Source organism: Equus asinus, chromosome 20, assembly GCF_041296235.1.
Source record: "Equus asinus isolate D_3611 breed Donkey chromosome 20, EquAss-T2T_v2, whole genome shotgun sequence".
In the NCBI taxonomy this organism is placed as follows: domain Eukaryota; kingdom Metazoa; phylum Chordata; class Mammalia; order Perissodactyla; family Equidae; genus Equus; species Equus asinus.
Window position 1 is genome coordinate 103,112,586 of NC_091809.1, and position 27,679 is coordinate 103,140,264.

Consider the following 27,679-nt stretch of genomic DNA (forward strand, 5'->3'; position numbering starts at 1 on the left):
CCTCTGCATCAAACTGCCCCTGGTTGAGCGCTCATCATCCGCCCCTTCCTCCAGCTCTGACTCCACCTCCTTGTCCCCTCCCGGGAAGCTTGAGCACTTCACCACCACTCCCCTCCTCCCATAAGAGGCTATCTGTAGGTCTTCCTCGGGTCTAACCTTGAACCCTATCACATCAGTTTCACCAGTCAAGCTGCACACCATCGTCTCTTGGGGATGGTTTAGTGGAGAGGAATAATCGGGCAACAGGATTGATACTGATAGCAGAAACTTCCAGAATCTTTTTTGAAGCACTGCTTTCAGTGTCATGTGTGTGTTTGAGGGCCTCAGCTTTGACTTTTGTTCTTTTAGTTCTCTCCCCTCACTTATGCCCAGGGTGTCTAGTGTCCAGACGCCACTCATTTGAAGGTATTTGATGACACTAAAGGAAATACACAATTAAACAAATCCAAAGATGGTCAGGCCAACTAACTCAAGACATGCAGTTCTTGCTGGTGGACACAGGAAGCAACCTGGAGCCTCCTTGCATAATGGCTTGACCTCCTGGAAAGGCCCTAAGAGCTCATTTGGCCCATTCTCCCCAGTAAAGCTGCAAAGGCTCAGGAGGGGTCATGTCCTCCCTCAGGCCACACAGTGCATTAGAGGCAGAATAGGGTTCAGCTCGCGGGTCCTCACTCCTGGTCCAGCGCTCTTCCCACTGCACGTTTGTGGTTGACCCCGACCAGGGGTACCTTAAAGTTGAGCAGCAGGCTCAGCTGCAACCTGAGCGATGTGAGAGAGAGTTGAGAAAAGCTGCCTCTGGCGGGTTCCTGACACCGTTCCCAGCACAGGATGCTCTCAAGCAAACCCGAGGCTTGGCTGTCCTGCTTGACGGCAGTTGTCAGCGGGGCCTCCTGAGGGCTGGCTGACCTTCTGGGTATGGACTTGGCATGGAGTAGAAGCACATGCCGGGAGCTGAAGGCCATGAGAGGTCTCAGGGTCCATCGTTTTGGCAGTTATGGCTAGGTGGACTTTTTGGGGTAAACTTTAAAATTGAAGTATAACATCCATACCGGAAAGAGCACCTCTGTTGAGTGTGCAGCTCAGATTTTCACCCCGTGTAACTGGCGCCCAGATCAAGATGCAACATTATTGGGGCCATTTTTTTAAGGGGCTAAGATGAACTCTTCTGTTCCCTGAAGACCCCCGTCTCTGCTTTCTACCCCAGCAAGAGATTGTCTTCTTGCCTCACACCACCCTTCCCCACGCCCTCGTAGTGGAGAGCAGGTGTGGAGGGAACAGGACCAGGAAGGATCAGTCTGGGCTGAGGTGGGGGCAGGGAGGGGGCACTGGTCAGGTGAAGGCAGCAAGGACAGCCGGTACAGAGGGAGGTGATGGCCAAGGGTCAGGCATGGAAGTGAAGGCTGGAAGGGGAGCCTCAAGGGACCAAATTCCACTGCTCCTCATGGGGCTGAGGGTGGAGGACCCAGAAATCCCAGGGGGCTGTGAGAGCCTGGGAGCTGGAGGAGCAAGTGGCCACAGTCTCTGGGAAGGTGCCTGAGGATGTGCAGGGGATGCTTCTCGATGGGAGGAGGCCGAGGGCAAGTGAGGGCTTTCCCTGAAGATGACCTCTGGCCCCTTGACCTGCAGGTCCCTACTCTTCACATAAATGACCCAGAGGATGAAGGGATGAGATTTACATTGACACTGCTGGGCCCCTGGTCAGAACTGCTGACTCTGAAGGAGCTTGATCTTGGGTCCCTTTCAGGTCCCTTCAGCACAGTGATGCTGCTGTTCTGGGAAAGCCATGCTTCTGATGAGCTCAGGAAACAATGCAAGAAACTGCCCATTCGAATACATTCCTCAGTGGCTTTTCCTTTCTGGAGTGGTTTAAAACCTTCCCAAACCAAGAGTATAGGGGATGGGGGTTAGTGGGGCCGTGAGAATAACTCTTCTCTGCTCGTGACTCTAGTGAAGTGCTAGTGGCCAAGAAGACAGCAATCCTTTGGGTTCCAACAAAGTGGGTGATGAGCACTTGGACTTTCCCATTGGTTTTTGCCTGCTGTTGTCATCTCACACAGAGCAAAGATCAACTGACTCCTGGAAGAGTGTCCTTGGGAGGGCAAGGGACAAAAAGACCAGTGGAGAGTGACTCTTGCCCTAAATCTCAGGGCTTTCCTAAGACCCTGTGCTTAATGACCATGGTCTTAATTGGTTTTGCCCGACGTGTTGCTAAGCACATAAGGCCAAGGGAGAAAACAGCCACAAAGGTGAATATGCCGGGCTGTGGCCGTGCTCAGAGCCCTGGCTGGTCTGGATGCCACTGTGGGATGACATGTTTTAACCTCACTGCAGAGAGTATTTCATATCTATTTAAATGTTCAATTTGCACCAATCTCCTAGTCATTTGTCTGATGGTTTCCTGCATACTAAGGGTTGTGTTGACACCAGGCTGGGCCCGTCCCTGGCTCATGGCACTTGAGTGAGGGGCTCTATCGCTGTCCCCTGCCCCCACCCCACCCCTGCCACTGCGCCTCATGCTCCATCTCCGTTTGTCTGTTTGCAGGCTTGCAAAGATTCTGTGAAGATATAGAGATGATGATTGGATTCCAGCCAAACATTTTCTGGAAAGTCTGCTGGGCGTTCGTAACCCCCACCATCCTGACCGTAAGCCTTGCATGCTTCACTGTGCGGATGGTGCCTTGCGTGTGTGTCGTGCTCTCTGTTTGATCAAAGCGTGTGCCTACATGTGAGCCCCGGAAGCCGGTGGGATGGGTATTATTCATGTCTTGCAGATGAGAAAACTGAGGTTCAGAGAGGTGAAGCGACTGTCCTACAGGTGCCTGGCTGGGACTCATGCACAGGTCCTGACAGACTGCTTCCCTGAGACCAGTCCCCTCGCGGTCTGAGAGCAGATAACGCTCACATTTCCCCACGTACTGTGTACGGTCCAGCTCCATTCGAAGTGCTTTCTGGGCCTCACCTCATCTCTCCCCCCCGCAGCAGCTCTGTGGGGCCGGCATTATATCCTCCTGCCTAGCATTTCACACCTAATACTTAACAGCGCCCGGCCCGGATGGAAAGGCCGTCTGGCTCCAGACCTCGTCTCTAACCACTGCCCCATATGGCCTCTCCACAACACATAGAGAAGTTAGACTTTTATTGTTCGTTTTTATTGCTTTTGAGGACTATCTTGTCATCCTCAAGTGTGAGGATGACATTTGAGATCATCTGACATTCATTTTCTTAAAGATCAGGGCCCTTCTTGTATCAGTAAATCTGCATCGGGACTCACCTGCTCATGCTGTCGCCTCTGTGGTGCCTTAGGCTGTGTCTTTGCCTCATCCACCTTGCAAACACAGTAATTGACCGAGACCTTGCCGTCCAGCCTGGCTCTGTGCCATGTGGCGTCATCTCGGTAAGGCTGCCGGTGGCCGGCTGTAGTTCCCACTTGGCCCAGTAGGTGGCACTAGAAACCAGATTAAGACCCTCTTTTTCTACACTGTACCGGCTTCTTTAAAGGAAAACAACCAGGATGGAAGTAAGACTGTAAAGAAAAGAAAATATAGATTTTCCATTTTTTTTTTTTTACTGTCACCAAGTGAGTTTTAATTAAAACACCTCATTTTCTTTCTGAAAAGACAGAAGTTTAGAGAGAGAGCAGTCAGGGTTTATCTCCCTTTTCACTGGCACGGACATAATCCTGAGGCCCACATCTGTACTCACATTTTAGAGGCTGTAATGTGTTTCTTAAGTTCCCCCAGGTTTGGGGCATGAGAGTTGAAAAGGATTAAGATAGATTTTTCAGTCTCTTGATTTCAGGACTGAAATGCGTGTGAAGAACTCGGATTCACCCAATTGGTGGGAAGAAAACTTGAGACTTTCTTGCCTCTGCTGTTCCCCATCTTTGCTGTTCCCGATTCTGCTGTTCCCCATCTCTGCTGAGCTTCGCCAGGTCCCCAAGTTCCTACTACTAGGGTGAAATCCCAGTTCGAGTCTGTTCCAGATTCTGCGTTTCCCTTCCGCCCTATCTTGGAAGAGATTAAGCTTCCGAGGATTCTATTCTATTATGCATAAGTGCATCATGTGATCATAATGAGCTCTCCTCCTCGTGGGGTCTATTCTAGGCAGGTGGTCTGTGAACTCGTCTCTAGAGCTTCTGCCCGCTCTGCTTGCGGGGGGACTGTCCCCGCTTCACGGCCACGTGCGCCGCGGCTTGGAGAGGCCAGGGAGCTCGCCTGCGGCCACAGAGCCTGCAGGCAATGGAGCTAAGAACTGAGTCCAGGGCAGTCTAGGCTTTGAGTCTGCATTCTAATAAATTTCTAAACCCCAGTGCTTTCCCTTCCAAGTGGAGTTTGGCCAATTTTGGATTACTATAATCCTAATCTTCCATGTGAGCAGCGTGTCAGGGGAAAGGAATTCGAGGGACTGGCTGTGTTTTTTGAGAAAGTGCCTCAACTATGCTGTGCCTTACTTAATTTCCATTATAAAACTCATGTCAGAAACTTGTGGAAAGGTCCCAGAAAATATCTTCAACCCGATTCCCCTTCTGTGCGTGGGAGCTAGGGACCAGTAGAGGTGGTCCCTTCCATCCTCATCGTCACTGATGAGTCTCTCTCCAGGGCCTTCTTCAGCTGCCATCAACAGAGGGTGAGGGTGGGCCTGGCTCAGAGGCTAAATTATCCTGTCTCGTGGCCAGGCTCCTGGGAGGGCAGAGGTTCATCAAAGCTGACCGGCAGAAGGAAATGTATGGCAAGAACAAGTTGGCACAGAGAGGTCTGGTGCGATATTTGTGCAGCCGGAAACGGAGGACCAAGCCTGGCACTTCCTTTTTGCTGTTCGCCCTTCCGTAAAATGGCTATTTGTAGTGTGCAGGAATGAGCTAAGATTATGGGTTTAAATTACTTCGAAACCCATGAAATAAAATTGATCATTTTTATATGTGCCTTCATGGATTTATAGAGCTATAAATATTCTCTTTGCAATTATTGTGTACATAGTCAGATCACGTCACTGAATTATGCGCACACATAAGCAGACGTATTGCTATTTATATAGTAAATGAAATGGAGCAACTTACCATAATTACATTAGGCCATACTTCCAATAGACTGGTTAATAAAGCTTATAACTCTAGGGGCAAATGTTTGGAAAGGGGCCTCGGGGGTCGGCCCCGTGGCCGAGTGGTTAAGTTCTCACGCTATGCTGCAGCACCCAGCCCAGGGTTTCGCTGGTTCGGATCCTGGGCCAGGACATGGCACCACTCCTCAGGCCTTGCTGAGGCAGCATCCCACATGCTACAACTAGAAGGACCCACAACTAAAAATATATAACTATGTACTGGGGGGATTTGGGGAGAAAAAGCAGAAAAAAGAAAAAGATTGGCAACGGTCGTTAGCTCAGGTGCGAATCTTTAAAAAAAAAAAAGAAAATGGCCTTGAGTAGGTGACTTTCCACAGGAGCAGTTTTTTCAACAGTTGTCTTCAGGCTCCTGTTGCTTGGAATCGATACATTGAATTATTGTTGCATTGAAATAGTCACTTGCCCCAGCAGCCCGGGCTCTGCAGTGATAATGTAGATGCCTGACATTGGTGTAGTGTGTCACGTTTTTCCAAAACACTTCCATATGTTATCTTTCCTGACATAGGTCTCTCCAATCGTTTTGGGGCACTTATTTTATTGCTTAAGACAGACTGAGAAGGTGGGGAGGAGGGAAGGAGTTACGTGGGCACGTTATCCTAGGTCAATGCTGCCATAGGCAGGGTGAGCACCGGGAAGAACCCGGGTTCTCAGGGCTGTGCCCCGGAAGGCTCGGCTAGGCCAGTTGGATGTTGTGCTCTGTCTTCTTCCAGGCCGCTCTCTTTGGCACCTGCGTTCCCATGCTTCTCTTCCTCTGCACTAATAACCACGTCTTCAAGGGATTCTCCCGCTGTTGCCAGCCAAATTGTGCAGCAGTAGGAGATAATGGGCCGAAAATACATCATGACCTCTCTTAAAATTGAGGGGGAACTGTTGAGTAAATACTGGACTATCGTTCCCAGGAAACTGGTGTTGTATACGCGGTGTGACATAGACGCGTTTTATAGAGAAGTCTGAGCTGTAAAGGTCCGTCGGCTAATGAGTGGCAGAGCTGAGATCAGCCGGCTGGTCTCGGGCTCTTGGCCCGCCGTTGGGTGACGAGGCCCGTTCACCTTGCGTCCGTTGGGCCGGGGCTGTGCATTCATTCTCTTTGTCCCACAGCTCATTACAGGACCAAGCTTCCGGCTCAGGCACTGCTTGGGGACCACTCCGGGTCTCACACAGTCAGCTTTAGACACAGCTCTTGGATGTGGGCCATGCCCCGTTCAAGGAGAAAGCAAAGTAAATCTGACTCATTTTTAAAAATTAAAATGCATAAACTTACTGGATTTTTTTCTTGTAACAAAAGCTTGATTATCCATTATACAAAGTAGAGATAACCCCTTAAAAACACTCACCTCCCCTTCTCCCCCCTCTACCCATCAGTCACCTTGGTGTGCACCCATCAGACTTGTCTTCTCAGCCTGTCTGTGTGCATGTGCACGCGTATGCATGGCTCAGGTCCTGTGGGATGGCAAATGCAGGGTCAGCAGCCAAGTGTGTGTCATCCTCACCTCTTTGAAATTCAGTTTCTTCATTTGGAAAATGGATTAATGATACTTCCCTTTCAGGGTGGTCATGGGTGTCGAATGAGATGATAGATATGAAAGCCTCAGACTCATAGCAGGGCTTCAGTACCTGGCTGTTGAATGAATGGATGCTTCCCATCGCCACTCTGCTCTAACACATGTGTTTCTTTTTTTCTCCCAGTTTATCCTCTGCTTCAGCTTTTACCAATGGGAACCCATGACCTACGGCTCGTACCGCTACCCGAACTGGTCCATGGTGCTCGGCTGGCTGATGCTCGCCTGTTCCGTTATCTGGATCCCAATTATGTTTGTGATAAAAATGCATCTGGCCCCTGGCAGATTTATTGAGGTAATTCCACCAGCTCCTCCCCCTACCATCCTCTCCCAAGAGAGAATCTCTGAGAGCTCTGTGGGCTAAAAACCAAAAGATTCGTTAAACTTAGTCTAGAAGGAGACTTGGTGATTACAGTTGCTACGTTTCTGCTAACCTCATTTTTATTATGTCTTATTCCTCTAATGGAGGGGCTCAGCCAGTCCACAGGCTGAGCTGTTACTATGCTATTGCTCAGCGCAGTGACAGCTCCAGGGAATAAATGATGTGAATGTCTCCTGTCTCTTCCGCCTCTCCCCTCAGCCACACTTTAAATCCCAGTGTTTGGTTTTTAACCACACATCAGATTCCCCTTTTCCTGATGTTCTTCTCTGTCCAAGCCTCCTCAAGCCTGCAAACATCTATTACCATTACATTGAAAATCACTACCCCTTCCTGTTGCGCCTATTAGGCATGGCTGAAGGGTCCAAGCTGACGAAAATGTCGCCATCTCTGTAGAATGTAATGCAAGGTTCAAAGCATGTCTGCTAGGAGGTGGGACTTGTCCTTCCTTGTCAGTGAATCCCTTGCTAGATGCATATTCCATTGCTAATGCAAAAATATCCCCACCGTCTCTCCAGAGTGGATGGGGAGGGACTGCCTCTTGTTACGCCACCAGTGAAGCGTGGTCAGGCTCTGACGTGCTAGGAATAGATCAGCACCACCTTTGTCTTCAAGATCAAGAGAGCTGGCATTTTGGCCCAGACTGGTGCTCCTCAGGGTTTGGTCCAGGGACCAGCAGCACCAGCAGCGCCTGGGAGCTCTTTGGGAATGCAAATGATCAGGCTTCAGCATGACTCCACTGAACCAGAATCCTGGGGAAGGGGGCCCTGGCGTCCATAGTTTTAACAAGCTCCCAGGTGGTTCTGATGCACACTCGAGTTTGAGAGTCATTGGAGTAGAGCACGGTGATGGAACACCTGCCAATGGGGGGAAGTGGAGAACAGCTGGATGGGCTGTGCTCTTGGCCAGTCACATTGAGAAAAGGAGGAGAGCTCTCCACGGAGACTCCGGAGGGGAGGAGGAGGATGGGAACAAAGCAGGTGCGTAAATGCCCAATGCAAGCATCCACGTCACCTCTGTTTCCGTTGGACCAAAGATGGAGACAGAGTTGGCAAAGGGAGATGCAGGAGTCTTCCTTGTGAAGCTGAACTCCAGTTTCCGTCCTCAGGAAATTCTGTCCATTTTCCCCTTGAGGTAAATTACTGTGCCCCTTGACCCCCAGGGACGGCTCGCTCGTGCCCCAGATGAACCTCCCACAGCTGACCCAGAAACCTCTTTCCCTCTGCACAGAAGCTGGTGTAGCCACTGCTACTTTTGTCTTAGGCCAGAATTCTCTAAACTGATGAGTCGGCTCTATAAATAGATTACGGTTGATTTGGGACACCAGGGTTGCAAACTGATGATTAAGGGGAGATTAAACTAACAGATATAAGAAATGGCTTCACTTTACTAGGTAATAAACATATAATTGTTCCCTCTTATGTAGTCAGAAATATGTTTTCTTTCCTTTTTCTAAAAGATGTTCCAGTCCAATTATGTTTTCTGTAAAAAGTTCAGTAGAAGGATTAGAGACACTCCCATTATTTTTAGCTTGCCTGTGAGAACCCACACTTCTGAACCAAGTCAGAAGCATATATTTTTATCAACAGATAATTAAAATCTTTGCTTAGTCTTGGCAATGTATCTTTGGGGTTGGGGTTTCTTTTTTCCTGGCCAATTATATACTTTTTGGAAATATGCTAAACAAAATCCAATTATTGTGATGTAACAAACCACTGTTGAGGCTATAGAACAAATAGTAATCGAGCACACGTCCTTTGCAGACTGCGTTTGGCAGTGGAGAGAAGCTTGTAGATTCTCTACATTTGGAGGGAAAAAATGTATAATTAAAATTTGGGCCCTTTATCCTCTATTAATCTTATGCAAGGCAAGCCCTGAGCAATTGGAATATTGCTTGCAGGGTGACGTAAATAATTTAAGTGAACCAAACTAAGTCTCCTATTTACTGCGTCCCTCACTAATTAATTCATGGGGCTGATCTTCCTGAAATGCTTCTCCTGGTGGGGCACCTCTTGGCTCAACGAGGAGTTCTGGTAAATGGGGTTGCACACAGTTTGGGGATGGGTGGGTGGCACCTAAGGGAGGAAGGTGCGTGACTTCTGTGACCCTGTGTGTGTTTGGCTTCTTTGCAGAGGCTGAAGTTGGTGTGCTCGCCGCAGCCAGACTGGGGCCCTTTCCTAGCGCAGCACCGTGGGGAGCGCTACAAGAACATGATCGACCCCTTGGGAACTTCCTCCCTGGGACTCAAATTGCCAGTGAAGGATTTGGAGCTTGGCACCCAGTGCTAGTCCGATGGCATGGGATGGCCCAGACTTGGTCCTCTTTTTCCTCTCTGCCTTCCCCTAATGTTTTCCCATTTTCTTCTTCTTTCTCCCCACATCTCGGTACATATCTGTGCATGAGAGTGGTTATGTAGAAAAGTAGGATGTAGTGTCGCATGCTGTAGTGAAGAGCTAGACAGACCACTTGACGCGCTGTTTGCCTGTGTCCATGGCCTCAGTTTCCGTAGGGTTGGTCCCCTGAGCACACACTTTACCCAGAAGGAGCGGATAGACTAGGCGAGTGCTTTGCGGTGAAGTCACAAGGAGGTATGCGAGATTTGGTCAACTGAGGAGCATCCACTGTGTGTTGTCGTTGGTGGTGCCAGTGAGGCAGATGGAGAAGGACAGAATTACAAGACTGTTCACTTGGATTCAGCAGTGTCGTAGAGCTGAGCTGAGCGGCGTGGAGGTTTCATTCAGATGCAGAAAGCTCAGGATGGGGAACATGTGGAGGGTCGGCAGTGGTCAGAAATGTTTTAGAGTAAGATGAGGCTGGTGGATTTGGACACCACCGAGGTGGTTAAGTTCACATTCCCATTCACAATTGGGGGTCTGTTTTCTCCATTTGGACCAACTGCCTCATGTGCGCCAAGGACTCAGCTACTTAACTCTGCACGCTGCGAATCCAGCGAAGAGGCGGTTCTCTTCCCTCGGTTGTCTTGTTTCTTTGAATAACCATATTTGTGAGTTTTTTTGGTCATTCCTCCACCTCTGCACAAGAAGCCATCATATAATTTGTGCCTAATTTTGTAAGTTCTAGAAGAGTTCCATTCTCCTTTCTCCTTGACATTTAGCGCCCTGCTTCATTGTCATGATCCACCTTTCTTCTCTTCTAAACGTCTTCCTATAAGCTGTGGGTCCCTCATCTTTCAACCTCTGGGAAAACAAGACTCACCCTGGTTCTGTCTGTGTATTATATGTATAAGACACGCACTCTTCAAAGACAGATAACTTCTCAATTTTTACTCTTAACTTTTTCATTCACAGTAAATGCCAACGTGGTCATAGAGAAATCAGAGAAGTGGAGAACTAAATAGAAAGCAACCATAATATTCACCATGCTGGTAGTACATTTTAGGTCACCGTATTTACAGAATGTTCTGGTGAATACAGCTTAGGTAAGGAGCAAGCGAGCCAATTAAGACTATAGCTCTTAAGACTACATTTAGCCAATTCAATTTCAAGAGTCCCCAATTCACAGCCCTCATAACAGCACTCTAATGAGAGCAATTCACGTATTTGCAGAGATTGGCGGAGCTGTAACCTTGATTATCTTCCTGTGTCCCGAACATGCATATATGAAATTTTTAAAATGTGGTGTGTTCATGTCATGTAGTGTGTACTCGTAGTAGTGTTTTCTGTCCTTATAAATATCTTGTGAATCACTGTAGAGATGGTGAGTTTAGACTAGTATATTGTTTTTTTTCCCTTACAGTAATAGTATCTAAACCTAGAATTGTTTTCTTTAGGGGAGACCGTTTCAGTCATTTTCTTATTTGTTTGTCTTCATATTACAGGGTCTCAGGCACAGTTTTCAGTTCAAATCTTGTATATTGACGTGACATTTTCATCCCGTTCAACAGCAATGAAACCCAACAACAGACCTTAATGTAACATTTTTTTTTAAAAAAATGTCTTCATTTGTTAAAAGAAAAAAAGAGTTTCAACTCACTTTACTGAGCTCTCCCTTTTCTAGGGCAATCATCACTGTTATCTGCCAACACTGTCGTGAACTTCCAGTTTTCCAGAGCAGCCTGTGGGAACTTCCAGGAGAGGAAACAAAGATGGGTTTGAACTTTAGGTTTTCATCTCTAATCTGCCAGGCCTGTTTGCTCTTCCTCCTCCTTGTTCTCCTTTTCTGCCTGTCTCCCAAAGCTAGACCTTACTAGAATCCTGAGCTTCTTCTAGACTTAGCTTTAGGAAGCTGAGCTGTGGCCCCATGTGTCCCAGTGTTTCCCAAAGTGACCCATCTGCCATTAATACTGGTTTCCCCAAGAAAGCCATATTGATGAGAAGCCCTGTTGCTGTAGCCGATTTCATGTACTGGTACCAAAAATTAGCCTCTCCAATCGATAACTGGTGGAGTGGGAAGTGGAAGGGAGGAATAACTTAGGATCAGAAATTATCTGTAGCCTTTCCAACTTGAAGGCTGAAGAAAAGAGCTTAAATCAATTAGCATTCTCTCATGGGACCCATATGTTTATGTCAGGACCAATGGATTTTGGCTTTCCTCTCTCGTCTCTTGGCTAAAACTAGAGTCTGACGCTGGATGCCAACCCAATTTCTGCTAATTATTGTTGTTGTGATTAAAAGAAGAGGGGAGAAAACCCACGATACTGCCAGGTTTGTTTTGTACAAACTGAAAGTTAACTGAATTGTGAGAACAGGGACCTCCTCTCTAGCTAGTGTGCTTTGCAGTTGGGGACAGCTACGTTTGTATTAATTAGGATTTGTCCTACTTAAGACCCGGTAGCTGTTCCCTAAGCAGCTGGGGTGTTTTTCCTTTACCCTACAGTTTCCGTGTTTTATGTAAAATTTGTTTAAAGGTGAAAGGTTCTGAACTGACCTGGAAACGGGTACCTTGTAAATGTCGTTTTGCCTGTTTCTGGAGCCGTGGTCAGCTCCGAGGCTTTCCCTGGCAGAGGTGGTCAGTGTCCAGCTGGCTCCAGTCATGGCGCACCTTCACTGCACCTCCGTAGACTTGGTGGGGATGCAGAGAGCTGAGATGCATATGACCAGATGGATGTTTCCATGCTATTAAAATGCACAGTCAATTGGAAGAAAAAAATTAGTGAATAAAAATAAAATGAACAGCATCGTCATAAACTGCCGCTTGAGAGTTCCCCTTCAAACAGAGGAAGAAACCGAGCTGCTGAGGAGAGACTTCCGTTGGTTCGCTGTATAGAAGGTTGGGGTCTTTTCCACTTGCGAGATTATTTCCTAACACCGACAAATGCCAGAAACCCCTTCAGAGAAAAAAAAAAGCCATATATTAAAAGCAGTAACCCTGTAATATCCTTAATGGAAAAACAATGTATATTTCTTAACTATTGGTGTTGTGGCTTCTTATGCAAATATTTGTCTTGCATATTAGTGACTTTTAATCTCTTTAGGACTGTGTGTTTGTCCTGTACAAATGTGTCCAGTCTGGTCTTTTACTTTTTTTGGTTTATATTTACTTATTGCATGAAATCTGTGGTCAATGCAAAATCTCGATGACCTCAATGTCTTTGAAATTTCCAATATGTTTTTAATATGTAAAAAATGTAATCAACTTGTATTTCAGCGAGTGGCACTTTAAAAAGACATTTAACATGATGACCTTTAATTTAAATGACTAAGACTTGGGTTGTCTTCGTGCTAATGTTGCTTTGGGGTTGAGTTTTCTTTTAATTAAGTTCTCCTGCTATCTACACGTGCCTCAGTGCTCCCTGACAACCTTCACCTGGCAGCATGGTTTTCCCATGCCTAAAATTAAGATTTTTCTTTCCTCTTTGTTCTGTCGGCCATCGGTCATTGTCCTCTTCCCAGAGACTTGCACAATTGCTATTGCTTAGCGTATGCATGATGGCAAGATCATGCCGCTGCTGTCGCACCCTGACTTGAGTTTGTGACACGCTTCTTTGAGGCAGATGACTCACGTGGGGTGTGCTGTGGGGCAGGCTGGCTGCAGGGAAAAATGGCCAAGGCCGACACATGAGTGCTTCCTCTGTTTTACACTGGGTATCACGCAGAAAAGACTTCCAGGCTGGGAGCCAAGTGTGGGTGATTTATTCTTGATACTAATTTCTCCACAAAGTGGCCCTAAGATTTGTAAAAGCGAGGTTTCCTATCTTTCCCAGATTTCGCTTCAACTGTACAGAAAGATAGTAATTTCGAACTGTAGTTTCTGCTTGGGTCACATCTGAGCAGCCTGCAGCCAAAGAGGGTTTTCAGAGCGGGCATTCATCGCCTCTGAGGGGCAAGCGATGGTTGGATTTGCCTGCCATGGAGTAAATACATCTTCAGGTAGCCATTTGCCTTATAGGTGTATTTTATTGTTAGGATGACACTTAGAAACCGACTAGAAACCGTTTTGTCTTTCATTTTTTGGCCTTTTTTTGCACTTTATTATGGACCTATCCCGGAATAGGTTTATTCTGAAATTGCGTACTTGGCTAATGTCCTACATGCAGGCATCATATGTGGTACTGTTGCCTGTGAACAAAGATATGTTCCCTAGTCAGGTCCTTATATTTTTTCATTAACTTTACATGAAGAAAATATATTGTGTTACAAATGGTACATCATATATATATCTTATAGAGTACGTATTATATACTGTGCATTATTCATTTAAGGAGTCATTATTCTTGAGGCCCTACCTCAAATTTTGTATTTATGTGTACAAATGCAATTTATTGTATTATATATTTGCCTATTATATACCAATATAAATTAGAATTTATCCCAATAATGTATGAGTTCACAAAACCCTAAATAAATGTCAGTGTTTAAAACATGATGATTACGGTGTTGTGTCTATTACAAACCCATTACCCATGTTCTTTCTTTTTTAACAAATGGCCTTCAAATATCCCCAGGGTTGATGTATTTTATTGGGAGAAACCTGGAACAGCAATGGAAAACTGCCCTCCTGGGAAAATGAGAGATTGCGAGGCTGCAGAAACAAATATCAATTCAATTGTTATATTCTTCACCATCAAGAATACACTATTGTTTGCTGAATTATTAATTACCCCTCATAGGGAAGGAGAGACAGGGAGGGGGAGAATCCAAGTGCATCTGAACAGAGGGACTGGGCGAGTTAAATCCTTGGGTGTGTTTTAACAATCCTTTTGTCAGTCGTCTTCGACTTTATTTCAATTCAGCAACCATTTACATAGCTCCTGCATTGAGTTAGACCCCAGGCAAAACTCAATAAAATATAAAGCAATCCCAGATCTTAAGGAACTCAGAACCTAGGAGAAAGACTACCCATATTCAAGAAACATACGAAGAAATCAATAAATGCCATTCATCCTCTTTTCAACGGGCAGGGTCTCCAGGTGTCCTGCCCGGAGATGGGCTGAGCTGCGGTGGCAGCCTGGGCTTTTTCGTCTGATCATGTCAACCCAGAAGATTGACTCTGTCCTCCTCAAATGAACTAACACTGTCGCTCTCTCCTCCATCTTCAGCTTCTCTGTTGGCAGGCATGGGGATGAGTCAGGTCACCTTTAGTGGGAAGAGAGATGCCCTCACAAGCTGATGCTGAAAACCACATGCCAAGAGCACACTGTGCATCCTGTGGTAACAAGACTGACACGCGCACTTGGGCTTGGCCATGACGTGGCGCCGTAGGGGGCAGACCGAGCAGCAAACCCCTACCTCAGTGTGACACCTTATCCTGAGGGGGCAGGAAGAGCGTGCACGGGATCAGGGCTGGTGCTGGCTCGTCATCCTTGACCTCCTTCCTGAGGCCCCTTGGCTCACTTGTGTTTTCTTTTAACTTTTTACTTTGAAAATTCTCAAGCGTCCATAAAAGTAAAGAAAATAGAATAATGAACTCCCATGTCCACGTCACTCAGGTTCAACAATTACCCACTCACGTCCAAGTCTATTTTGTTTATCCCTCTCCCCACCCTGAACTGAAATTTTGTTTCTTTGGAGGATTTCAAAGCAGATCCCAGATCCCACGGAATTTCATATGGAAACATTCCATTGTATTATTATAATCTTTTAAAGTAATCTTTCTCTAAATGGGGACGATGGCAAAATGTGGGAAGCTTAGAGCTCACGCATCCACAGCAGGACCACTCTGCTCTGGGCTGTCAGAGGAGGGGTACAGGGGTCTGTCTGGAAGGGGCTAATGTAGTGTCCACTCTGATTACCTTCCTTGCTTCCTCTGTCCAATCTCTCATCTTGTTTTCATCAGTGTGGCAGCTATGCCTCCCCGTGGACTTTGGGCTATTTTCTTAGCAAGCTTCCTCTTGCTGACTTTGTTCTCGGCTCTTGTTCATGCTTCCTTCCTCCTCCTCTCCCCAGGTGTGTCTCCTGGAACCGGAGATTCAGAATCTCACAGTTGCCCAGAAGTCCAAGATTCTCAGAGACACAAATTCTTCTACAACAGTCTGTTTTGTGGGAACTGGATTTACAAAGAGATGGGTGTGGGCTGAGCAGTCGCCGTCTAAAAGCTTCGGCCTAGGAGCCTTTACAACAGAAAACTCCTCTGGTGCCTTTAAAATAGCTCAACTTTACAAAACTTGGATTTACTTCTCTGATTTACACATTCTGCTATGTAAAACAGAGACCACGTGTGGTTCGGGCCACCCCTTCCTTTCCCTTTAGTATAATCTGTAATTTTATGAGACTTTTGATGGTGCAGGTTGTTTAACCCAGTCTCATTCCCTTTTCCGGGAAACTTCTCTGGACACTCGTAAGATTAGAAGAAAATAATGACCGGAATATAGTGTGATTCCACATGGAAACAGAATCACATTTGCATCATTCATTGATCCATTCCCTCATTAATTAATTTTTATGCTATGCTGAATGTCTTAATTATTTATATGTTTCCAGTGCCTAACAGTTTGTGACACATAATAGATAATAAATGCATTTTTTAATTGAATGAGCAAATATTGAGTATTGGCTCTGTGCCAGGAACAGAGCTCTGTGTTATAATGTGCAAGAAAAACATGAGTGAGACTGGGTCTCTCCCTCCAGGCTACTCAGAGTGTGTGGGGCTTCAAGACAGGTGCACATGTTGCCATAATGCACAGTGGAAAGTACCAAGTACCACAAAAGAGTTTAGGACAAGAACATATCGACAGGATGCGGAGGAAGAAATTCCCTCTGGCTGAGAGCATTGAAGGTGGGACTTCATGAAATAGGGACATGGGGAGGATTTTGACCATGAGGAGGGTATTGGGGTGAGCTTTCCAGGTGGATGAATGCAAGTAAGTGATGGCAGGGGGGTAAGGCAGACAGACCATTTCAACAAAGAGCGATGGATGAAATTGGAAACTATATTATACGCTTGTGGGAAGTGAGAACTAAGGCTGAATGTGGAGTTTAGTATTTGACAGTCAAGCGCCTTCAATGCCAACATAAAGAGTTCAGATGCTCTCTGATGGTCTGTGGGGAACCATGGAAGTTTATTGAATAGTGGAGAGTGATTTCCTGGCAGAGGCAGCTGTGATGCTTGAGACAAAGTACTGTCTTGGGTTCGAGTGCCAGATCTTTTCCTTATTAAGGCAGTCTCAGTTTTCACAATTTTAAGACTGAAACAATTACATCCATCTCACACAGTTGCTATGAGGATTAAATTAAAATTTGTACACAAAAATTTAGCACTGCAGATAAATGGATATTTACTGTTGGAGGCAGATCTGTGCATTTGGAATATCGACCTGGTCACAGTGTCAAGGATGGACTGGAATAGGGAGAGACTTGAGACAGAACACTGGTTTGACAGGGTGAGAAACCAGCCTTTTCAAATGTTAGAATGAACTCCAAGACATCAGGTCATAAGTCTAGAAATATAGCAGGAAATCTCCTTTCTGACACGTGGCTGGGGCCACCAGGCATTATATTTAAAAATTTGAGGAGTCAGCGTGGAAATGACACCAGGCAACAGAAACAGAGCCAGCAGTGAGGCCAGAGCGTGGCCCTGCCGGGGGCTACCATGTTAGTTTCTGGATCTTGGTGAAGTCTCAGAGTCCGGGGGAGGTGCTGGGGCAGGCTGGGCCTTGGGGTGGGGCTCAGGGGTCTCAGGACAGCTTGGATATTTTTATCCCATTACTTGCTTCCTCGCGCTTTCTCCTCTCACTCAGGAAGTGGAGGCTGAGGGATTCTGTGGTTACTTACGAGGGTTATTCATTTGCACAATTTGCCTCCAGACTGCCTGCCGTCTCCAGCCCATGCTGGTGTTGGGGAGAGATGTACAGAGAGAGCTTTGGGCCATACCTTCTAAGGTTGCATGAATTTGATCTTTCTTGGCAGGGAGCTTTGAGATAGACCATATTAAAAAAAAAAAAACATTTTTCCCCACCTGCTCAAAAGTGGAGAGCATTGACAATCTAGACACGCAGTGCCTCTCTTTTCTTGCCTTCTTGCAAGGCTTCGTAAGTCTACATGCCCTGGGTCTTGAAGGGATGGAAAGAATTGTGATGAACTTGCACTGGGCCAGTATTGGTATTTTGCAACATTGGTACAATGTGAGGGAGTGTGATGATGGACACTATTCTTCCCTTCCTTAGTAACACCTGTGACTTTAGCTAGGCTTGTTGTCACCCAGTCCAAATGTGACATTTCCCCATTCCCTTGCAGCCCGGTATGGTAGATTGACTCCTGGCTCCACTTCTTTACCCCACCCCCAATCACACCCGGGTTATGGCCTCCTCGTGGGTGATTGTACTTCTTGTCTCTTGACTTTAATAGCACCTGAGCAGAGTGACAGTGTGTCAGGTTTGAGTCCAGACCTTAGGAGACCTGGCCTATTTCCGCTTGCTCATTTGTGCCTCTTTGTGCCATGACAAAAACATGTCCTGGCTAGCCCAGTGGTCCCAGGAAGATGAAGGACATGTGGGATAGAGTTACTCAACTGACACACAGACCTGTTGTGAGGTATGGCACCAGCCCAACCACTGTAACCTGAGCAGAAGTGCCTGGCTGAGGCCAGCCTGGATGAGCTGAATCCCAGGCAATCTGCAGATACGTGAGAACAGATACTTAGAATTGTATGCCACTGAAACTTTGTGGTTTTTTGTTATGCAACGATAGCTAACAGATACATAGGGAGCAACCAAGTGGAAGTGATAAGTGGACTCCTGGCCATGCTCTTCTCCTTCTTTTCAGTTTCTTCCACATTTGCTGTCTGGAATGTGATATAATAGCTGGAGTACCAGCAGTGATGTTGAACCATGAGGACAAGAACTATGTTCTAGGGACGGTGGAGGAGAGATCTGGAAGGAACCTGGCTCCCTGAGGACTTCATGGAGCCACCAAATGAAACCTGGACCACTCCACTCTAGAATTCTTTTACCTGAGAGAGAATTAAACACCTCTTATTGAAGTTATTATTTTTTTGGAGTTTTCCTCTTATACGAAGTCAGATAGAATCCTTCCTGATACAGGTAATAAAATGAACTGACACGAAGAGAAGGAGATCCAGGGAACCACTGGGAAATGCAGGAGAGTTTGGTGTTACTTTGTTGGCAGGGAGAATTTCTGTGGCCTGTGACTCTAGAAAGTCGTCTAAAAGCATTGGAAATGACCATTTCTGTTTTACATAGAGGGGTGGAGCCAGTCTCCTGAACTGATGTGAGAGGGCATTGCCCAGAGTAACTAGAACGGGCTCTTCCTGTTCAGAAACCTCTCTCCCACTCTGCCATCCCATGGCCTGCAATTCCTCCAGTAGATATTTATTGCTTTGGGTCAACGGGTCTGCTCATGGAAGTTGTACTTTAATGAGGAATGCTCCATCCTTCCTAACTCAGCGTGAGGAAGTAAAAAGGATGTTTTCCTCCTTATTTTCCTGTAGAGTGATGGTAACAGTGTTGAGCACGTGGGACTTCTACTAGGAATAAAGGATGGTCTGGAGGCTTAGAAAAGAATACTGGGTGAGCATTTTGTGGACACCCCAGGGACACTGGATGATAGAAGGAGCCTTTACAAAGGAAAGTTTGAAAGTTGATCGAGGGCATCCTCTCTTCCCCACACTTTTGGTGTCCATGATGAAGGATTTTCCTTAAACACCCTGGCCTTTTATCCCACTCCCTACTCTCTCTGCTCCTTATAGAGGACGGGATAGCCACCGGTCTTCATTTCTCAATGAGCTCTCTTTCACTTTCTTGCTTCCTTCAGATCAGTGGGAGCAGACGGCTGTGACAAGGCCCAGCCTGGAGGGAGGGCAGATGGCCGGTCCATTTCGGCTTTCACATTAGGTGTGCTCTTCCACACTGTCTCTGTATTCATAAAGGTGATGCTGACCTCCCGCAAGGTCTTTTAGTTCTCAGTTGGTAAGAAATCATTCAGGTAGAAGGGCTGCTATTTGTTGGCCTCCCACAAGACCTCAGCAAGGAGACTGAGTTCTCAGGCTTCATCCCAGGAGAAGCACCCTAGCTTGACAGTCAAGTGCACAGATTCTGCAGTCAGACTGCCTGGGTCTGAGGCTTGCTTCAGCCACTCATTTGGCAAATGGCTCCGTTTCCATATCTGCAGAATAGGTATAATAGTCCGCCTACCTAATTGGGTTGTTTTGAGGAATAAATCCATAGAAAGCACTTAGCGCAGTAACCCACGCATAGTTACACTTGATGGCTGGAGCCATTATCGCTCTGGTCAGGGTGGGGGCGAGGCCTGCTTCGAGGGCCTGGTTGAGGGTAGTGTGTCTGCTTTTCCCTGGTCTATAGGAATGGACAACACATGCTTACCTAACACACCTTGGTTCTTGTCATCAGAAACTTGAAACTCCTCCACTCATCCAAGATTGATGTTATAGATCAGGAGGGTTTGATCCAAAGAATTAGGAGATGCCTTTATCTATATGTCTATCTATAGATTTTTCTGTCTGTCCTCCTACAGATTTATACCTAGCTTTCTTCTAAAAAGTGTTTGAAACTGCAAGACAGAAGGACAATAATTAAATTTATCAAAATACGGGTCCCTCTCACTTGGATGTCATGGAAGCTGATTGTAGTAACCAGATCAGAGAACACATTTTTCATACAGAATTCATATATTCATATAGAAACAGAGGTGCGTGCACGAGTATATTCATTCAACCCCTCTTTATGGTTGCACGTGCATTTCAGGAAACGCACCCACCTGTGTCAGGCTTGCACAGTTCCAGACAGCACTGGGGCTGCTAGGTTTGTGAAGGGAACGTGGGGGTTTTGCACTTTCCCAGACTCTGCAGCAAATTGGCACTGGTCTTAGTGTCCTGGGGCTGCCATAGCACAGCTCTGCAACCCGGAAGGTTTAAACAACAGAAACGCAGTGCGTTTTGCAGGTTAGAAGTCTGAAAGGCAGGTGTTGGCAGGGCCGCACTCCCTCCAAAGCTTCTGGGAGGACCCTCCTTTGGCTCTTCCAGCTTCCCATGGCCCCGCATTCCTCGGCTGGCAGCCGCAGCGCTCCAATGTGTGCCTTCACTGTCACATGGTATTCTCCCTGTTCTGTCTCTGCCTTCACATGGTGTTCTCCTCTTCTCATAAGGACACCAGCCATTTGGAATTAGGGCCCTCTAATGATCTCATCTTAATTTGATTACATCTGCAAAAACTCAATTTCCAAATAAGGCCACATTCACAGGTATGGGGTTAGGACTTCAACACTCCTTTTGGGGGGACACAATCCACTCCACGACAGCATAATCCTCTCATTTTCTCCAGTTTTACAAGGAAAGTTGTTATGTGTCCATAAATGTGAAGGTAGTCGAAAGGCTGTTTGGATAAAGGAGAGAGACTCAGGGTGGGTTTGGGAGGGCGGTAAGTGAGATGGAGAGTTTCTCAGCCTTGGATCTGCCTCTAGCTTATGGATTGAGTTTGGATACTGAAAAGAAGTCCATCTCACTCTTCTGTGGGATCCATGGCCCCGCACAGAAGCAGCAATGGAACGGCTCTGGGGGCCAGCGGGACAAGGTAGTCTGACTGTTGCCTTGGTGACGGCCAGTGAGAAGTGTCAGTTCTCCATGCTGCTTCCTGAGAGAGCATCCATTGATTCATCCAAAGAACATTTTTTGAGCTCCTAAAATGTGCCAGGCACCATTCTAGGTGGAGAGATACAGAGGTGAACAAGAAAGACAAAAATCCTACTCTTATGGGGCTTGCATTATGTTGAAGGAGAGAGAATAAATGTCAACAACTAAATCACTATTTCAGATAGTAATAAGCACTATAAAAAGTAAAGCAGCGTACGGAGACAGTGACGGGGGTGAAGCGAGAAGCTTCTGTAGGCAGGGTCTTCCCAAGGAGCTGACATCTGAGTGGAGATTTGAGTCATGTAAAAAGTGAACCATGCAAAAATTTATGGAAAGAATGTTCTGGGTTGAGGGAGCAGCCAGTGCAAACACCAGAGGACGGTATGAGCTGGGAATGCTTGAGGAAAGGCAGGGAAGCGGATCTGGAGGGAGCGAGGGGGAGAGCGGGAAGAGAGAAAACTTGGGAAGTGGGCAGAGGCCTGTAAGATGTTCTGATTTTTTTCAAAAAATGATAGAAAAGTGCAAGGGGATTTTTGAGCAAGGGAATGTGCTCCAACATATGTTTTAAAAATCAGACAATGGCTGTGGGGGTGGTGAGGAGCAGGAGTGGAGGCAGAGAGAAGGATTGGGCCCGGGCGGTAGCCCAGGGAAGAGACGATGATGGACTGGAGGAGGGTGGGAGTAGTGAGGGGGGTGAGAAGTGGATGATTTGGGATTTTTTTTTAAGGTGTACTGACAGGGCTTGTGGCCTGGCCGTGGGGGTACAGAGAAAGCAAGCCAAGGACCACCCTGGGTTACATGGTTGGAGCACCTTGAGAAGGCTGTGCTGTTGCCTTAGAAGCCAGCAGGAAGTGAGTTTGGGAGGTGGGGAAAATCAGAAGTCCTCATTTGGTCATATTACATTTTCCTTTCATGATCATTAAAGAAATTTTTAAAAACAGCTTCATTGAGATAATTAATAGACTGTACAATTCTCCCATTTAAAGTGTGCAGTTCAATGCTTTTAGCACGTTGTGAGTATCTGTGAGAGTTTTGCATTCATCACCACAATCAATTTTAGAACATTTTCATTTCCCAAAAAATTAACCCTGTCCTGCTTAGTGGTCACCTGCTAATCCTTCTTTGCCCTTTCTTCCCAGCCCTGGGCAGCCACTAATCAACTTTCTGCCTCCACAGATGTGCCTATTCTGGACATTTCATATAAATGAATCCTACGATATGTGGTCCTTTGTGACTGGCTTCTTCCACTTAGCATAATGTTTTCAAGGTTCATCCATATTGTAACATGTGTCAGTACTTCATTTCTCTTTATTGCTGAAACATATTCCATTGTGTAAATACACCACACTTTATTTATCCATTCGTCAGCTGATGGACATTTGGGCTGTTTCTACTTTTTGGCTATGATGAATAATGTTGCTACGAATGCTTATGTACCACTTAGTGTGTGGACGTATGTTCTCAGTCCTCTTGCGTATGTACCTAGGAGCAGAATTGCTGGATCATATGGTAACTTTATGTTTAACTCTTTGAAGAACCATTCTGCATTCCCACCAGCAGTATATGAGAGTTCTAATTTCTACACTTCCTTGTCAACATTTGTTATCTGTCGTTTGATTGTAGCCATCCTCGTGGCTGTGGAGTGATAGCTCATAGTTTTGATCTGCATTTCCCAGATGGCTAACGATGTTGAGCATCTTTCCATGTGCTTATTGGATGTTTGTATATTTCTTTGGAGAAATGTCTATTCAGATCCTTTGCCCGTTTTTAAATTGGGTCGTCATTTACTATTGAGTTATAATAGTTTTTAATAGATACAAGTTTCAATCAGATATATGACTTACACACTGTTTTCCTGTTCCGTGGGTTGTCTTTTTACTTCCTATGGCATCCTTTGAAGCACAAGTGTTTTTAATTTTGATGATGTGGCCGTATCACATTTGAGACACCTAACAGGCAGCTGGGTATATGTGCATGGGGTTCAAAGGAGAGGCTGGAGCTGGACATGCACATCTGAGAATCATCCACATACAGATAGTAGTTACAGCCACGAGGCTGGATGGGAACAAATGGGAGCCAGTGTGGCTGCAAGAGAAGAGGGCTGCGGGCCGAGCCCTGAGGCTCTCCAACATTTAGGAGTCAGGAAGAAGAGGCAGAAGGATGACCAAAGGAGGCTCCTGGCTTCTGGAGAAACCATGGACGGAGGCCGTTCAGAAGAGCAGGGTGGACTTGGGATATGGCATTGGGTAAATCAAGTGTCCTTGCGGCTTCCACCGAGCTCAGGTCCCATGGCGGCATCCCAGCATCCAGCACACACCCAGCCGTGGTCCCTTCAGCGTCACTACAGAAATCTGCTGGGCCAGTTCCACAAAGGTTACTTTAGCCTGACAGGTCCACACACTCAAAATCCGCACTCAAGAAATGCACTTTCAGGAGGAGATTGAAGTACGTAGTTATCTAGGAAGATTTACGACCTTCTCGAGATTAACTGTTGTTACTGTTAATGGATGTGATGCCGCAAAGCTTTGACAGAACATGTGTCTTGCTTTACTTTTTAATGGAACATGCTAAAAGCGCCATCCCACAGGACCAACTAATTACACAGAGACTTGAAGATCGAGAGCTCTGGTCTTACCCAGGCCACCTTTCCCCTTTGTTTGGGTCATTGGGACTTCTAGGGACTCTGGGATTTCTGAGATCCATAAAGGGACTGTTGGAACAACCACTCAAAGCCACTAAAGGCTGCTGTTGCTGCTGACGGTATTTAAAAACTGCAGAGGAGAGCGGGGGCACAGCTCTCACGACACAACATGGTTTATGCGTGTCCTCCATCACTTGGTTCAACTAAACTCCGGGAATCCTATTTTCTGCAAGATGTGTGACTTTAATGTCAACTTTACATGTAACGTGCTCCGGGTGAAAGGAAAAAGTCCTGACTCTGTAATGAAAACAGAGTCGAGGCAGACAAACCCTCTCCGGGCTCGAGTTGAATCCCAGAAGAGCTGGAGAGTCCGTTCAGCCCTGACATCAATTTACCTCTTCATCTTTCAGCTGACTCCTGGAGAACGCAGTGCACGTCTTTGTCATCCTCCTTTCTTCTGCCTCAGCTGTCAGGAGCTGGAATTTACCTGCTTGTTCACTTTCTTCTTCATATGCCAGGGGACCACAATGTAAAGGGCCAAGTGGGACAGTGGCTTGCATACAGAAATATCCAGAAAAAAAGGGCAGAGATCAGAAGAGCATGTAGATAAAATCGTCTCTCTTAGGAAGCTGTGCTGCCAGTTTGGTGACCTTCAGTGGGGGCTCCTGGGGTCATAGTCACGGAGGGGTTAGGAATACGCCACGGGAGAGGGGGTGCGAGCAATAAGGGCAGACCCTTATTAGTGAAGAGGATTCTGGAATGTTGGCACTGGTTCCCGGGTAATACGGAAGGGCTGGTAGGAGAAGTTTCGCTTTCCTCCTCTGGAATCCCAGTTGAGGGTATCCAAGAGGTGGGGTGGGCTCAGAGAGAGGGGCCCAGAGTGAGGAAGCCCAAGAGCTTTGAATCACAGGGGCTCATTTGATATAAATCACAAGTTCTGTCATCTCTGATTTCACGACTGTGCATCCTGGTTATAAATAACATACCTGGATGGAAGTGCGACAAACCTGGGAGATATTTATAGGGAAGGCCTGGGGTCTGGAAGGAGGTGACACAGAGGGAGGAGGAATTCTCTTCTTGCCCACACGCCCAAAACAAAGGCCAGCTTTTCTCTCCAAGGAATGGTGTTGGGGTAGAGAGAGGGTTCAGGAGGAACTGAGGGAGAGCCCAACATGTGACTGTGAAAGGGGAGTAGGGCTTTTGACAAAACCATCAAGAAAGTCACCCAAGGAAAAAAAATAGTTAGGAATTTCCCCTATGTGGCAGCATTTGCCCTGCAGAACCGGAAGGTTTGCAAATAGACTCCCCAGACCTCCGCTGTAGCTCGCTCCGGCTCGGGGACCCTTTTTCCGCATCCCCTGTCTCAGCGCCCTCTCCTTGCACCCCCAAAGCCTGTGCCTAGTCAGAGGGGCCCCCCAGAGAGGGGAGACAGGAGGTACAGGTGGCTAGCCGGCACTCAGCCATCATCCCCCTCAGGGCCCTACTCCCCCCTTCCCACCCAGCCGCCTAAGCAAATCCCGAGTAATTGTTTTCCGGGGAGGGGCTGGGCGCGCTCGGTGGCGCCGCCTCGGTCAGGGTTCCCCAGGGAGAAAAACCCACCCGCGAGGGCTAGGCTGGTCTTCGTCTCTGCCGGGATGAACTGTGGCAACTTCAGCTGCCCCCACAGCGGCGCCGAGGCAGAGACGGCGACAGTGGCGAGGCCAGTACGGCTGGGCTGGAGCGCCTGAAGCCGAGGAGGGGCCTTGCGCCTCCAGCTCCTCCTTTTTGGCCGCGGGTCCCGGGACTCTAGCTCCGGTGCTCCCGGTGGGAGCGGCTGCTGCGCCGGCCGCACAAATCCTCGCAGCTCCGCGGGCGAAGGAGGGAGACCCGATCCCAGCGCCGAGCGCAATCTGCCGGAGTGGCCGAGCCCAAGGCTCCCGCCCCAGCTCCGAGGCGAGCGCAGCCGCAGCGGGGACCGGGTCCGGAGCCAGGCGCCGCCGCCGCCCGCGGTGGGGGGCGGGCTGGGGGCGGGGCGGCCGGGGCCGCCTTCCCGGGCGCGATCCCTGAGCGCAGCACCCGGCGCTGCCGTGCCACCTCCCCGCTGCCCGCTAGCAAGTTTGGCCGCTCGGAGCCCGGCGCGTCTCGCGATCGAGGCGCATTTGTTTTCTCCTGGCTTCCGCGCGCCCGGTTTGGCGGGGCCACCCGGGAGCGATGCCGATGGATGTGATTTTAGTTGTGTGGTTCTCTGTGTGCACCGCCAGGGCAGGTAAGCACGTCTGGGGCTGTCGGAGGGGTCCAGGGGAAGGGGGAGCCCCGCCGCTGTGCCCAGCGCCCACGTAGGCGTTTGGAGACCTGGAGCTGAGCTCCGTGCTGCTCCGGGGAAGGGCAGTGCAGCATGGATGGGTCCCTGAGATCTCTCTGCCCTGCTTCAGGTGAAAGAGTGAGAAGTGGGACCCACCGGCTGGAAGATGCCCCCGATGAGTGCCTCCTTCCCGGGGGACACGGCCTCCGGGACGCAGGAGTGAGGGGCGCGGCCGAGCGGGCGCACCCTCTCGCTGCTAGCAACCGGCTTCCGGGTCGAAACGCACAGCAGGGCTGGCCGGCGAGCCCCACACCCCCGAACTTGAAAGGTGCGGTGGAAACCGCTGTCCTGGCGCCCCGGCGCGCAGGGAAGGGGCATCCGCGGGAGTCGCACCCGCAGAGGGAGCGCTTCCGGCCGGCAGGCGCTGCCGGGGCCCGGGAGGGCGCGGCGCGGGGTGTGGGCTGCAGGCGAACCCCGGGATTCCGCGATCTCTTCCCGTCCCCTCGTGACTCTCCCCAGGGGAACTCCAGGAGTGTTCTCTTCCCTCCTCCCCGCCCGGAAGGGCTAGACGAACCATATTCGGGGAACTTGGAACCCTGGAGACAATCTGGGAAGATTTTCGCAAGGTCCAAAGCAGTTTTCCCTAGCTGGAATTGCAGGTTGGGGGGTGTGGAGGGGGAGAAGGATAATTGGCGTAATTTTCGGAAGTCCTCACTTCGTTCTGCCTCCAGAGACGCAGTTGTGAGGACTCTAAGCGCACCACCTTCCGTTAGCTTCCACTCGCCTCCAGCCCTCTGTCTTAGCTGCCTTCTCCAAGGGGCTAGTGGTCGATCGGGGGTGGGGTAGTGGTAGTGGTGGTGGTGAGGGTGGGTGGGGTTGAGTAGGAAATTGGCAAAAATACGGCTCGCCGAGGCCCGGGCGAGGGAGCGTCGCGAGTTTTTATTCCTACGCTAGCTAGCCATCCTCGGTACACGCTGCCGACTCGGCCCCCAGAATCGGCGTGTAGTAGTTCGCTCTTCCTTTATCTTTTCCTCTTTTGCTGCTCTCATTTCCCTTCTCTAGAGGCGTAGCCTCCTTCGTAGACTAGGCAGCAAGTTTATCCCGAGAGGCTGGGGAGGGGTGCCGGGCCTGGGACGGCACAAAAGTTCCCGCTTGCGCCCCAGGCGCCCCTCTTGGGAGGTTTGCCGGCCCGAGGATACAAGAGTTGGCGTGTAGGAGCTTTCTGCTGGCTCTTTTCATTTCCGAAGACCGAGCAAGCAGTAGCTTTCCGCTTGCTTAATGGAAGAGCGTCGGGCGTGGATTTCTCCAGGGACAAAAGGAATCCCCGGCCCTTTCCTGTCTCCATCCGAGCTTCCAGGGCTGCGGAGACGCCAAAGCTCAGTCCAGCCTAGAATAGGTGCTTCTGGAGTTCAGGCCCATGGGGATGGGTTGGTCTCTTAAAACCAAGACCAAATTGGAAGAAACGCGCCCCGGAAGATCAGGACAGGCGAGGCTAGCGCAGAATGTGGGCTCCCAGCCCTGCGAGGGGAGAATCTGGGGCTGAGGAACCTGAGAGAGAGAAACCGGATGGGGGAGGGGACGGCCCATCGGTCATTTCACATCCTCAAGCGCACAGCACGCCCGATGATGCCTAAATCCTTTGTTCTCATTACTCCTTTGAAAAGTCGGCAAAAAGTGCTTTCATCCAGGAGTGGTCTGTG

The 27,679-nt window shown here is 48.2% G+C and overlaps 2 protein-coding genes across 5 annotated transcripts in view; both read left to right on the forward strand.

Annotated features, from left to right (window-relative positions):
- The window catches only part of LOC106831351 (sodium- and chloride-dependent glycine transporter 2), a 48,923-nt gene extending 36,768 nt beyond the window's left edge, over positions 1-12,155 (forward strand). Inside the window, exons 12-14 of the mRNA XM_014841494.3 lie at positions 2,543-2,643; positions 6,805-6,972; positions 9,189-12,155. Coding sequence (XP_014696980.3) covers positions 2,543-2,643; positions 6,805-6,972; positions 9,189-9,344 — 425 coding nt within the window. The 3' untranslated portion in view covers positions 9,345-12,155. The remainder of the gene's footprint in view (positions 1-2,542; positions 2,644-6,804; positions 6,973-9,188) is intronic.
- A 13,540-nt stretch (positions 12,156-25,695) lies between these two features.
- The window catches only part of NELL1 (neural EGFL like 1), a 779,413-nt gene continuing 777,429 nt past the window's right edge, over positions 25,696-27,679 (forward strand). For 2 of the 4 annotated variants that reach the window (XM_070491351.1, XM_070491353.1), the window contains exon 1: positions 25,746-25,943. In XM_070491351.1, the coding sequence (XP_070347452.1) occupies positions 25,889-25,943 (55 nt within the window). In that variant the 5' untranslated portion in view covers positions 25,746-25,888. Of the gene's footprint in view, positions 25,944-27,679 lie in introns of all 4 variants that reach the window. The other 2 variants (XM_070491352.1, XM_070491350.1) reach the window with 2 other exon arrangements.